Source organism: Petromyzon marinus, chromosome 12 (assembly GCF_048934315.1).
Source record: "Petromyzon marinus isolate PM22_M1 ecotype Great Lakes invasive population chromosome 12, UKy_Petmar_22M1.pri1.0, whole genome shotgun sequence".
Taxonomy (NCBI): Eukaryota; Metazoa; Chordata; class Hyperoartia; order Petromyzontiformes; family Petromyzontidae; genus Petromyzon; species Petromyzon marinus.
Genome location: NC_133678.1, coordinates 5182272 through 5196907, shown reverse-complemented (window position 1 = coordinate 5196907; position 14636 = coordinate 5182272). Strand labels below are relative to the sequence as shown.

At 51.6% G+C, this 14636-nt stretch overlaps 1 protein-coding gene across 2 annotated transcripts in view; it reads right to left on the bottom strand.

Moving 5' to 3' along the window:
• Nucleotides 1–631: 631 nt before the first annotated feature.
• The window catches only part of LOC116941641 (protein odd-skipped-related 2-B-like), a 35096-nt gene continuing 21091 nt past the window's right edge, over nucleotides 632–14636 (bottom strand). Inside the window, exons 2-4 of one of the 2 annotated variants that reach the window (XM_032952930.2) lie at nucleotides 12570–13380; nucleotides 7759–7858; nucleotides 632–3186 (exon numbers count right to left, since the gene is read on the bottom strand). In XM_032952930.2, the coding sequence (XP_032808821.2) occupies nucleotides 3004–3186; nucleotides 7759–7858; nucleotides 12570–13380 (1094 nt within the window). In that variant the 3' untranslated portion in view covers nucleotides 632–3003. Of the gene's footprint in view, nucleotides 3229–7758; nucleotides 7859–12569; nucleotides 13381–14636 lie in introns of both variants that reach the window. The other variant, XM_032952931.2, reaches the window with a different exon arrangement.

The following is a 14636-nucleotide window of genomic DNA, read 5'->3' as shown; positions in this document are numbered from 1 at the left end:
GGTGCTTTGGCCCCTCATCTCAGTAAGGCGACCCGTGGCACCTGCTGGGTCTGCCCCGTGGCCTCAACGTGCACCTAGTCTGGCACAGGCGACGTGGCGACGTCACCGCCACTTAGTGCCGAATGGCGGTGGTTGTTGTTGTTTATATTTATTGTGTGAGGCAGCGGTACTCAAGGTATCGATATTTGTTCTGCACCACAGTCCCTCCCTCCCACCACGATTGAACGTGGCTGACGATGATGTCGCCGATGATGACCACGATGACCCATCATTGGCCGGGCGTGGATGCCACTGGAACACTTTTAAAATTAAATTGAAAACTCATTTAATTTAAAACTGCTTTTTAGCGTTTAGTTTAGCGTCTCCCCCACCGCCCCGCACCTCCGATTACCACCATTGGCTACGTACGGTGCGAAAGAACGCCAACACACACACACACACTGGTTATCCCACCCGCTCGCGTGTGCCCTGCCCGCCTTCACAGGGGCTGGTACTCGCTCACAGCACGTGCCGCCAGCAGTCTGTTACAGGCGATACGGGAGGAGGGGGGGATGGAGGGTTGGGGGTGGAGTGGGGGGGGGGGTTGGGGGGGGGAGTTGGGGGGGGAGTTGGGGGGGGGGGTTGGGGGAAAGTTTTCGGGGGGGTTGTGGGGAGTTGGGGGGGGTTGGGGGGGGGGGCGACCCACCACCACCACAATCGGCCCCGACTTGACGGATGGAGGAGTCGTTCGAAAACAGCACGGGGGGCGGGGGGGGGGCCCGGGGGGGCAGGGGAGTCCTGGGGGGGGCGATGTCCGGAGCGAAGTCCGACGGTGTGGGCGCTCCCACCCTGGTGATGCGGGGAGCTTCTTTCGTCTTCTTCCGTGCCGCGGGAGCTTCGGGAGGCAGCGCCTAACGCGGCACCCGGCACTTGGAACGAAGCGGCACAGCGGTGGGCAGAACCCCGGGACACACGGGGTGAGCCACAGCACACTCGTCGTGTTCCCCGACTCATCCTCATTCGTCAATGTGCGTGTGTACGCGTGTGTGTGTACGCGTGTGTGTGTATGCGTGTGTGTGTGTATGTGTGTACGCGTGTGTGTGTGTGTGTATGCGTGTGTGTGTGTACGCGTGTGTGTGTGTATGCGTGTGTGTGTGTATGCGTGTGTGTGTGTATGCGTGTGTGTGTGTATGCGTGTGTGTGTGTATGCGTGTGTGTATGTGTATACGTGTGTGTATGCGTGTGTGTGTGTATGCGTGTGTGTGTGTGTGTGTATGCGTGTGTGTGTGTATGTGTGTGTGTATGGGGAGCGGTGGCACGCTGCGCTATGAACCCGGCGACCCGGGTTCGATTCCCGCTCACGGCCAACACCCAGTGACGATTATCTGAGCCGGTCCTGGGCCCACCCCCCCTAGGTCGACTCAGCCTCAAATGAGTAGCTGGTGCGGTGTGTAAACATCGCCACTGGAGAGACAAAGGCGGTCAGGCGTGGTGCTGGTCACCCACCCCCTCGTGTACCGTTCCGGCCTTCATAGGTGCTCGCTAACAGCACTAGCCCCAACAGTCTGTTAAGGCTATACGGGGGATCTTTGTGTGTATGGGGAGCGGTAGTGTAGCTGTTAGCGCGTTGCGCTATGAACCCGGCGTCCCGGGTTCGATTCCCGCTCACGGCCAACACCCAGTGACGATTATCTGAACCGGTCCTGGGCCTCCCCTAGGTCGACTCGGCCTCAAATGAGTACCTGGTGCGGTGTGTAAACGTTGTCACAAGGGAGACAAAGGCAGCCGCGCGTGGTAATGGCCACCCCACCCCCTCGTGTTCCGTGCCAGCCTTCATAGGTCCTTCACGAAATTCACTTGCCCCAACAGTCTGGTAAAGGCTATATGGGGGATCTTGATCTATTTTGGTATTTATGCGTGTGTGTATATATATTACTATGCTACCTTCAAAATCCAGTCACTCGTCTCTGGAACAAAACGAGGCTGATCCAACTCGTCATGCGTCATGTCAAAGAGTCACTTGACAATGCGTCACCGTCAAGCGCGTCCGTATTTTCATTTACACGCGATGTGCGAGCGTGCCCCAAGTGATTCACATAACAAGGGTGATGATTAACAGCCTTGTTTGACCACGCTTGTTTGACCTCGCTTGTTTGACCTCGCTGGCCAGTGCGAGTTGGTGAAGGGGGTGAGTGGGCGAGGGGGTGCCCGTTTAGAAAACCGGTTCTTGATACGTATTTTGTGCTCGGGTTCGGTAGGTCACTTGGTAATGTTACGAGGCCTAACCCATAAACAAATACCCATCATTGCATTGGCTACGAACGCCTACGTTTTAATTTTAAAACAACAAAAACAACCTTGTCCCTTATATCGCTCGCCAATGATGTTGGCCGTAGCCGGTAATGATCGATTATAATCGAGAAATATCGGTTATGATAGATAATTATCGATTATAATCGAACTCAGGTTGGCGGGTTCTTAACGCGGGTGCGCGCTAACAAATGCGCACCCGTCTCATCACCCCTCCCCCCACCCCCGTCGTGTGATTTAGCCTCGGAGGCCAAACGTCGAGTGCCTTTATATAAGTGCGATATTTCAAAATTCCATACAAACACCGCGCGCGCGTGGACACGCACACACTCTCTCTCTCTGTGTGTGTGTGTGCCAGTCAGTAGGGTGGCGTGGTTCGAGCATGTGCCCTGGCGCCAGGCGATGGCGTGGGGGAGGACCGCAGGACAATATCACCCCCTCTTCACGGGTGCCTCCCCGGTGCGATGAACTTCCTTCGCACCGTAACGTAGCCCGCGGTGCTCATCGGAGTTGCGGGGATAAATCGGAGGCTGCAGCCGCCCTCCCCCACCGACAGCCGCCGCGCACCTCTGCTCTCAAATCTTCCTCTCGCGTGCCCTACAGCTGCGCGTGGTCGTGGCCGCCACCGCCACCACCCCCACCACCCCCACCACCACTGCTCTACGGCGCTCCCGCACGCGAGATTTCCACTCGCGCGAAGCCGCCAGGCGCCGTTCAAAAGACGAGCCTCGGGTTGTGGGTCAGGCTGTGCCGCCGCAGGTCACAGTTACGCCGGAACACTTTGCCGCACTGTTCGCAGTTGTAGGGCTTGATGTCTGTGTGCGTTAGCAGGTGAGTCTTGAGGTTACTCCTCTGGTTGAAGGTCCGGCCGCAAGTCGGGCACTTGTGCGGCGACTCCTGGTGAAAGAGCGGGGGCCCCCCTTCATCGGGTGCTTAAAGCTGCACACCGCAAACAACCAGCGCGGCCCCCAACACCACAGCGCACGCCCCACTTTGGGCTATTCCTTGAACGGAAACCTCGCACGCTGCGCCGCGCAAAAAAAAAAACACCACCACCAACCACCCACCACCACATCGCCCTCGTTCAACGCCAATCTTTCGCAAAAGCAAAAAAAAGAACAAAAAACCGGGTCCGCAACCCCGAGAGGCGATGAGTTGCACAATCTGACCGCTCGAGAATTCGCCCGCAACTCACTCGTCGCCCGCGACCGATTTTTGGCCACGTCTGAGCGACTGGTTTGCGCAAGACGGCAAATTGAACGGGCGTATTCGAGTGAGTATCGGGTCCACTAAAAAAAACACAAATCGCGGTTCGCAAACGTGCAGCTCGCGTGGCGACGTTGGTCAAATAGGTCGCTGCAAATCGCAGAGCAGATCGCCTGCTTGACGACAGGGAACCGTCTCTACGCAGAGCCACCCCGACGCGCAACTTCTAAGCAACCGGTTGCAGAACGCGTCGACATGTAAGCGAACTAGCTGCGTGCGAGCGAGTTGCGCAACTCATCTGAAGGGCGTGGGACTCGGCTTAAGAGCGATAGAGTCACGGAGCGTGACGCTTCGCTTCACTTCATTCATGGGTCGCCTGGCCCCTCACTGTGGACACTTAACATTTGACTCCTGCCACAGAGCGGGTGATGGTAACGGTCATTGAAGCGAGAATTGATCTCAACAGGGTTCTGTCCGGGTCATCGAACCCTGCAAAATATTGGCCTTGCCCGGCACATAAATAGTTGGCTACGTAGGGTGCGAAAGAAGTTCAAAATACGTACACCACATCCAGTATTCCTCTCGCTATGGGGCTGTGGCTGCTAGCCTACTGCATGCAGGTTACCAGCTACCGCAGACAATATTCAATTAAGTCATGTATACTATATATATACTTTGGTGTTATAATACACACGCAGGAATTAATATTTGGCTTAAATATTTTCACTGATAATTTTCCAGTCACTGCTACGCGAGAGTAGGCACGCGACTCGAAGCGGCAGCAACATCTTAGAGCGTTACTGGATGTGGTGTTCCGGGCGATTCAATACACTTTACGGTGTCGTTGACCTGCACAAACAAGGCTAAAAATTAAGTAGCGTAAATTACAGTAAGTAACTTTCACGATATGATACAATACGCTTATCGATATTCGTTTTTTTGGGTGAGGCTACGTGAAAGCTTTATGTCAAAATTATTTTGAGATGTTAACTACCTCGCCTGGTATACAGGCATTCGTGGATTAGATCCCGACCCTGACGCCTGCTGTATATTTGGAGTTTGCGTGTCTCTCTCACCAAAGTCGCGTGGATTTTTCTCCGGGTCCTTCGGTGCGTTTAAAGTATTCGACTGCCATAAATGTTTACACGATGAGCCACTTCGGTGAGCTATCATTTGTGATAGTCAGGTCGCTTCTGAAAAGGAGCTGTGTAGCTCAATAGGCCTTACCTGGTAAAATAAAATGTTTGGTTTAGTTTGCCATAAACCTTCAACCACCCGACAAGATGATCACGTTGAGAATTAATATCTGATTGTATAATAGTTATAATAACAGATTTATGCTAATGGAATGCATAACGCTTCTCATGCAGAGTTTCCCAAACTCCAAGTCCTTACGACCCACCACACGATGTCTTTCCCCGTTTACCAATTTACTCCCCCCCCCCCCCCCATTGAAATACAAATTAACGCGTTTGACGCTGCACACGCCCGATGACTGTTAAACACGCCCAGCGGTGGCGCGCTGTCAATTTGCTCAAATAGGTGTTGATGGTCAAAGCAGAACAATAGGAGCACGTCGCACCTCGTGTAAGAACCGGTGATGGCTGTTTGCATCGCGCACAAATGTGGCCGGGTTGTTCATCGTATCCACGTGTTTGTGCGTTTTGTTTGAAGGGGAAATAAAAAAAGCGTTTGTTTTCCCATCTGCGTTATCATTGTTACGGTGATTGAGGTTATTGTGTCATTTACAGATTTGATGTGTCAGTCTGTTGGAAGGGGACTGGCAAGCCGTTCGTTAACGAGGTTATTTAAGTTGAATTAGGTTGAAAGCGTCCATGCTGTTGTTTTGTCCGTCCGTCCGTAACACGGGGTCACGTTGACTCTTGTGACGATTTTCTTTTTGATGTTTATTTTACCAGGTAAGGCTCACTGAGCTATAGAGTTTTTTTTCAGGAGCGCCTTGGCCACAAATGATAGCTCAACGAAGTGTCTTATCATGTGGTAATGTATAGCAGCCGAATTATTTAAAATCGTGATTTCGATTCTAAATGTGGTGGGAAACACCGTAGGACCCGAAGAAAAGTCCACGCGACAACGCGGAGAGAGACACCACAACTCCAAATATATAGCAGGCGTCAGGGTCAGGATCGAACCCACGACGTCCTGTATACCGGGCGCGGTAATTAACATCTCCCAGCCACCGCGGTGCCTCCGATGATCCAGCAACGGACGAAAGTTGAGAGTGTAAAGTCGCGTTGCTGTTCGGGGCTTACCTCCGGTAGAGAGTCCGCCACATTGCTCGAAGGTGCGGCCCAAATTTGGGGACGTTTAACCATTTCAAAGTTGACTAACGGACGTCCACGGTCGGCTACGCAACGTTGGCAAACAAATGTTGGCGCAGCGCGAGGCAACTTGGCATCACACCACGCGCTCATTGCCAGGGCCTCGGTGCGGCATTCGTGACAATGCCGATCGTTGGTGGGGGTGGGGGGGGCAAGGTGGGACACTCCGGTATGCTATACTAACAATTATATATATGTAGATAAATGCATTGCTCTTTTCCATAATAAACTTTTTTTTTCAATGTGTCGTCAACACCAGCCACCAAACCGTCGAGACCAGCCAATTTGTCAGGTCTTGTCACGCACACAAAAGGTGTGAGTTGGTTGCTACTTCAGCACACCGCGTTGTGCCTTGGAGAGGAAACCCACAACATTTACAACCAGATTCATCGGGCGATTTTGCCGGAATTATTTTGGATAATATTGGTCGTGAAAGCCTACGTGTTAAACGTACAGCTCCTTTGTCAATCCACTGCTGGATGAGGGCCTGCACAAGCCAGCCATGCGAGACGTGGAGGTTGTGTGGCCATACTTCACCACGCTGGTCAGTGCGGGTTGGTGAGAGGGTGGGGGTGAGGGGGGAGGGTGGGAGAGGGTGGGGGTTGGACCGTGATTACTTGCCACTGATGTCAGACGTGGCCGGTAATCGAACGAACTCAGTTTGCAGAGCACTAGCGCTAATCACTGCGCAACCGTTCCACCCCGTGGAGATAGGGCATATATATACACACACACACCCCAATTTATCTGGGGTTTGTTAAGTAATTGGTTTCGTTGTGGGCTGGATGCACATCCATTGTGATTCTCGAGTCACGTTGGCGAAGCCTGCTGCTCAGAGTGCCACGTGCCACGCAACGGTGAGCGCACTGCGCTTTGTGAACTCGGCCGTCTGAGTTCCCATTGTGAGCCACGGTCAACGTGAGCGGTGAGCGACATCTAAAACGGTCATGGACCCCTCTACCCCCTCCCCGTTCCCTCCAACCCCATTCACAAGCCCGCACTGGCAGCGTGGTGAAGTATGGCGAAACAACCCCGTACGAACGACGCCCGCGTGGATGGGCCAGTGTTACGTGACGTTTCGACGGTCGATTGACAAAGGAGTGGTAAATGTGAACATATATTACATCTGAAAAGTGATTGTGAGCGAGGCTTCGAGCCATCGTCAAGTTTTAATAATAATAATAACAATAGCAACAACAATAACGGCGCGATTCGCCTGACTGGAAGATGTTGTCTCCGTGTGCTTCACGCATGCAACGTGGGACCGAGTCCGTTTCGTTCAGATCAAGAGCTCACAAAGGGGGCTGCGTAATGTCGTACGATATATAAAAACAATAAATCAACTCAACAGCACGCGTGCACGCTTCACTTGCGAGCAAGAAGGTTGCAACGTGACACGAAACTGCACCAAACGTCGGTGCCAAAAAATGATTATCCCGGAGTTATTTTATGAAGAGCCCTTGTATAGGCGTAACGCGCGCGTCTTAAATTAACTAGGAGAAACGAGTTTAGTTTTTTTTTAATATATTTGACCAAGTTGGGCTGACTGAGCTGCATAGCTCTCTATCAAAAGCGACCTGGCTATCACAAATGATGGCTTCACGAAGCGGCTCATCACGTGGATATGTATTGCAGTAGCCAAATCATCTCAACGCACTTTGATTCCGAATGCGGAGGGGGAACCGGAGGACTCGGAGAAAATTCCACCTGGCCACGGGGAGAAAGAGAGAACACGCAAACTCCAAATATACAGCAGGCGTCAGGGTTCGGTATCGAACCGACGACCTCCTGCATACCGGGCGAGGCAGTCAACAACCTCGCCGCTGCGTTTTAAACTCGCCGCGACATTCAGAAGCTCAACCATCGCGGTGTCCGCGATGGTTGAGAAGTTGGCCCCGTGTCATCTGGGCCACGGCTTTACCTGCATGTGAAGGGTCTTGTGCACGGCCAGTGTCCTCGACTGACAGAAGCCCTTCCCGCACTCCTGGCACTTGAAAGGTTTCTCCTTCGAGTGGATGTACCTGCACACGCGGACGTCAAGGGGAGCGCGACGCGCCCGCAAAGTTACGTCGCGGAAGACGTGGCGCCCGCCGCCGGCTGTCTCCGTCCGAGGCGTCTTAGCGTGTAGGGTGGTCCCCAAAGATGGGAGACGCATACGTGCGGCGAGAAGGAAGTTCACCAATGCGTGCGCAACACACGCGCACAGGATTCTTTCGCTTAGTTTAACAGTGGCGTCAAAACGATACAACTCCTGTCGCGCTTGTCTGGCTTGGAGCACGTGAATGTGAAATGGTCGTAAAATCAAGATTGGTAGTTGTGAACTCTGCGTCGACATCGGCAGCCATACGAAAGAAGAAGATGCCGAAGAAGACTAAAACTGTTTTTTCTTAAAGTTAATATTTTATCTACGATCATTATTAATTTCGATGTTTGGTCATGTTCCTGTCGGGGTCACCTCGAATTCTTCGTTGACAAAACTCGACCAATAATCCCGAATGAATAAATAAATGAATTGAGACGAAACGTAATCGATGAATGTTCAAAGATGACAGAGCTCTGATCTTTACAACAACAACAAAGTCCTGAATTAATCTCTAAAGATAATTCATGCATCACGAATGAATGTTGATGGAAATGAGTTTGAATATTAGAAAAAAATGAAATAACCGAATGTGATTTGTTCAAATAAATAGAATTAAACTTGATTTGAATCTTTTGTGACTGCAGGAACTACTCTTTGGTTCTTTCGGTAAAGTCACGTAGAAAGTAAGTAAATTAAATAGTAATGCAATGCAACGCAGAGAGTCGGCTAACACACAGTTGACGCATAGCCTGGTTGATGACGTTCTCTAAATTAGAAGTTAATAGAATAACCCGATGTGTCAATGTTGCACGTGTGGCTAACTCGACCGCTGCGAATTACTCTATAAATGTACTGTACGTGAGTGGTTGTTAAATACAACTAATTATTATCATTTCAGTAATGCTGTTTTATTTTTCTAAGGAAAGCATAAGTTGGGTCTCAAGACTCTTTTGATATTGGTCGCGAAAGCCTACGTGTTCAACTCTTTGAGGCGGGCTGTGTATAGTGTTGTTTGTACAGAAAAAAAACCATGCTCGATTTGAATGTGCTTAACTCTTACTACAATCAGCATTTACATTAATTCTGAAGCTAAACTATTTCTAGTTTTTTTTTATTTTACCAGGTAAGGCCCATTGAGCTATATAGCTATTTTCCATGAGCGACCTGGCTCTCACAAACGATAGCTCAACGAAGTGGCTTATCGTGTGGAAATGTATAGCAGCCAAATTCTCGAAACGCACGATCCTAAATGTGGAGGAGAAAACCGAAGGACCCGGAGAAAAATCCACGCGACCACGGGGAGAGAGAGACACGCAAACTCCAAATATATAGCAGGCGTCAAGGTTGGGATCGAACCCACAACCTCCTGCATACCAGGCGAGGTAGTTAACATCTCAGTACCGTGATGATGATGATGATGAGAGAGAGACACACAAACTCCAAATATACAGCAGGCATCGTCAGGGTCGGGATCGAACCCACGACCTCGTGTATACCAAGCGAGGTAGTTAACATCTCACTACCGTGATGATGATGAGAGAGAGACACACAAACTCCAAATATACAGCAGCAGGCATCGTCAGGGTCGTGATCTAACCCACCTCCTCGTGTATACTAGGCGAGGTAGTTAACATCTCCTAGCCACCGTGATGATGATGAGAGAGGGAGAGACACGCAAACTCCAAATATACAGCAGGCGTCAGGGTCGGGATCGAACCCACGATCTCCTGCATACCAAGCGAGGTAGTTGATATCTCTTAGCCACCGTGATGATGAGAGAGACACACAAACTCCAAATATACAGCAGGCGTCAGGGTTGGGATCGAGCCCACGATCTCCTGCATACCAGGCGCGGTAGTTAACATCTCACTACCGTAATGATGATGATGAGAGAGAGACACACAAACTCCAAATATACAGCAGCAGGCATCATCAGGGTCGGGATCTAACCCACGTCCTCGTGTATACCAGGCGAGTTAGTTAACATCTCCTAGCCACCATTGCGCCCTGCACTCTAACTGCGCGACTGAGACTCAGTCCCTCATCTACCTTGAGCGCCTCGCCTGACCCTGAACATATCCTTACACCAACAGGCAAATACATACCAGGTCCACAAAACACCCATCAACATGTTTTCCTTCAGTGCACACGCGCATTGACCAATCATTTGGTTACAAGTCCTAGTTTGAAGTCCTTATACTGGATTTTTTTTACTTTTATTATTAAATAAATAAAGATACTCTTTTTAAAAAAAAAAAAACACATTCGCCATGTTACATGCGCCACTATAAGGCGCACTTCATATCGACAGTGCCGTATAATTTATTTAATACATCGAGTGTAATAATAACCACAACAGACAATTGTAGCCAGTGGCAGAATAATGCGCACACACACACACACATATATGTATATGCTGTGTGGGTAGTCATACACGTCGAACATTTGAAGTTGGTGATTGATTTCACTCGACTCCCTCTCAAGTCGAAGCCGTAATCCAGCAGCAAAGGAACGCGCAACGCTCGGATTGCAGCAGCAGCAGCAGCAGCGCCACCAGTAACCCACTACCGTATATGCCGTGTATGTTATATATTTTTATGAGCCTTCCGGGATTTTCAATCCATCATTCAGGTTTATTATGGGTTCTTTGGGACCAATTTTCTTCTGTGCTACGCTCCCGTTTATATTCTCGTTACGCCCCTAATGGCGCTGTCAAGTGGGCTCTCGTTTCTAAACATGGTTTGCGAGGGCGCGATTGAATGAATGTGCGCACAGGCATCGCGCACACCGGCAGCTGCTGCTGTTGTTGTTGCGTGCTCATTGTCAACAACAGCATGGGCCGCACCCCATGGCTTGGTTGAGCGTTGATCATAAATACGCCTATAGGGGGTGACTCATGCATGATTCACGAAAGGGTTTTTTTTTAGACAGGTGTTTGAACAGCGTAATTGCAATGTTGGCAAGACGTTCATCTCTACTCCTTGAATTGTTTTTTTTTAATAAATTTAAAATTAAAAGTTCGAGTGACCGTCAACAGAACGGAACACAAGGGGTTTGGAATCCCGAGATGTTAGCGGAACACAATGACACACACTCTAAATCTCCACGCGGTGTCAGTCTGGCAAACTCCACGGCGGACACGTGCGAGGGTGAGAGGGATGAGACTCGGTGCAGCATTATTATTGGTAGTAGTAGTAATCCTGTATATACATAACACTACCAAATTAAGTGTGCGTGAGTGGGGTGGCGTGGTGGTTTGTGGGGAGCGGTGGCGCAGTGGATGGCGCACTACGAACCCGGCGACTCGACTCCAACAACAGTGACGACTATTTGAACTGGTCCTGGGCCTCACCTAGCTCGGCTCAGCCTAAAATAAATACCTGGTTACGGTGTGCTAAACATCGCCACTAGGGATACAAAGTGAGCCGAGTGTGGTGTTGGCCACACACCCCCTCGTGTGCCGTGCTGGCCTTCATAGGGGCTCTCCAACAGCACTTGCCCCCGAAAGTGCGTTAGAGGCTATACGAGTGATATCATCACTTTAATTAACTCACAGACCATTGTCAATATATTGCTGTGTGAAGGGCAATGCCGTGACGTGATGGGGACTGTGGAACCATCAAAGGTGTGCCTGGCGCGGTGTGTAAACATCGCCACTCGGGAGACGAAGGCGGCTCGGGGTGGTGCTGGCCACCCACGCCGTCTGTGCCGTGCCCGCCTTCGCTAACGCCACTTGCCCCAAACATTTGTTGAGGCTATACGAGCGATCTGTGCTTGTCACCAGACTTCAATGCGGGTCGGGTGATATAATTCTCCACGTGACGCAGAATCGAACTCGTGTTGCCTGGTTCATGGCGCAGTGTGCTTACGAACCGCTATATTCGCATAATTGCCCTAATTAATAAAGATACCTTCATGGGCATTCTGTACAATATTCAGGAAACCCGTGTCTGCGTAAAAACGCCGACATATATATCTATTACGCACGTGTTGCACGTATGACATGCGCGCAGCTCGAAAGGTCGAGTGCGTGTAGAGGTCACCTACACACGCCTGCACAGGTGTATGTAGAGGTGTGTGTGTGTGTGTAGGTAACGCACGCAAGTGTGTATATATGCGTGTGTAGGTGACAGTGGTGTGTGTAGGGGTGTGTAGGTGACATCCACACAGATGTATGCGTGCAGGTGTGTGTATGTGAGACACGCAGGTGTATGTGTAGGTGTGCGTGTAGGTGCGGTAGTGTAGCGGTTAGCGCGCTGCGCTACGAACCTTTCAATTCCCGTTCACGGCCAATACCGGTCACGACTATTTCAACCGTTTCTGGGCCTCCCCTAGGTCGACTCAGCCTCAAATGAGGACCTGGTGCCATGTGCAAACATCGCTACTAGGGAGACAAAGGCGGCCGGGCGTTGTGTTGGCCACCCACCCCCTCGTGTGCCGTGCCGGCCTTTACAGATACTCGCTAACAGCACTTGCCCCAACAGTTTGTTACAGGCTACACGGGGCATCTTTTGTCGTTGTAGGTGACACCCAGCGGTGTGTAGGTGCTTGTAGGGGCGTGTAGAGGTGACAATCCACTCAGATACGTGTGTGTGTGTAGGTGCGCGCGCAGATGCAAGTGTAGGTGGCACGGGTTTCGAGAGTGCTACCTGTGGTCTCGCAGGTGATCCTGCCTCCGGAACGCCTTGTGGCAGATGTCGCACGTGTAGGGCCGCTCGTCCGTGTGCGTGCGCTCGTGGATCAGCAGGTTGTAGCTCTTGGTAAAGTGGCGGCAGCAAAACTTGCAAATGAACTCCTTCTTCGCCTTGGAGGGCGCTCGCCCGCGCGTCGCTTTGCGCTCCCCTCTCTGCTCGACCGCGGGGGCGCCGATCACCGCGGACACCACCGCGGCTCCCCCTCCTCCTCCCCCTCCTTCTCCCCCTCCTCCTCCTCTCCCTCCTCCTCCTCCCCCACCTCCTCCTCCTCCCGCCAGCGCGGCGCTCTTGAGCCTCTTCTCCTCCTCCAGGTTTTCGCGTCGGGTCGCTGCCGCCGCGAGGTTCGCGAAGTCGAACCTCGGCCGCTCTTTGCGCGCCAGCAGCGAGTGGCGTTTGTCGTCCGCGTGGAAGGAGGATGAGGAGGATGAGGAGGTGGCGTGGTGGTGGTGGTGGTGGTGGGGCGACAGCGGCAGGAGCGGCAGAGGAAAGCGACCCTCGAGCACCGCGCAATGCTCGGGGAGCACCGCCGCGGCCAGGCGCGGGTAGCCGAGGGTCCACTGCTGCAGGTGAAGCCCCTGCAGGGCGCCGAATCCGTACAGCGCTTCGAGGCCCGGCGGGAGGGCGCCCACCGCTTGCAGGAGGTTGTAGTTGACGGTGAAGGGCAGCGCCGGGTTGATGGGTATGGGGGCCGGCAGCGCTTTGTTCCCCATGGCCAAAGGGGTCGGCGGCGGCGTGGGTAGCTGGAAGCACGTCCGCGCCGGCGAGCCTGTGTGTGTGTGCGTGTGAGCGCATATATCGGCACATGTCAGAATGTGTGTTTGCGCTGGAGGAATCCGACGAGCTGCGATGCGAGCTCTTTGTTTGTCCGCACGTCTGTTCGGGTCGTCTCATCGGCAGTGTCATTAGCAACGGTGTCAGTGTCATCCATCAGCAGTAATAATAATCATTCGTGAGGTCTCGCATCATCATAATTATCATAATTAGGATTGTTGTCAGCTCATCAGCAGCAGCAGCATCAGACGTGGACAATCCACCGATGGATGAAGTCCACACCCCCCCCCCCCTTGCTCCCGCTGTCCCCCCCCAAACCCAAGCTGTCATCGCATCTCACAGCCCTGTGATTGACGTACAGGTAACGTTGTAAGAGACAAATAATCCACTCCACTGCGGGGAACATTTCGTCGCTGCATCTCACACGGAGCGGCGCTTTGTGCATAACACAGCACGAGTATTGCACCTTGCAGTTCGCCTTCGATGGTTCGCTACTGGGACCACCTGAAGGATGCCATGTACCGAGTGGATCGCTCTGTGCGGAGACCAAATCACTGGAGATGCGCTTCATATCGTCGTATATCGGGATGGCACGCAGGGTCGAGGATGGATACAGCGCATTGCTACATCGATCGATATGCTACCAAGGAAGAGAACTGGGTTCCAAACGTTTGGAGGGGGGGGGGGGTCTCATTTGCAGAGTGTATTCTCTCAAACAAATGCGAGCGGTTTGCCACATCCATGTGTTATTGGCATGTGGACCCCATCAATGCCACGAAGCGCAGTCCAGCGTAGCGAAAGAAAAACATCGAGTGCAGTGGGATTTTAATGCGATGACGTTTGCACGTTAATGTGTCTGAATTTGTGATGGTTGTTTTACGCGTTACGTCACAGGTATTTATTAGTGTGGTTATTGTTGTTATGGGGTTTTATTTTGTTTTCCTATATTTTAGTTTGCCTTACATTTCGCATTGTTGTTGTAACAATGGTACGCTGGTTGTCTTATTTATTTAATGGATCCCTATTAAACGCGTTTGTTTTGCATGGCGTTTTCATTTGACCCGTGTCTCACTCCCCCCCCCCTCCTCCCCCCGACTAAGATACTCCTCGTCTCTTACATTAATGTCTCTTACATTAATGTCTCGTACATTACAGAACGCACACAAAAGTAACAACCGACCCTTTTTGCAATTCACTGCTGAACGGGAGCTTCCCTAATGCTGTGCGGACCGTGGGGGTTATTTCTTTTTT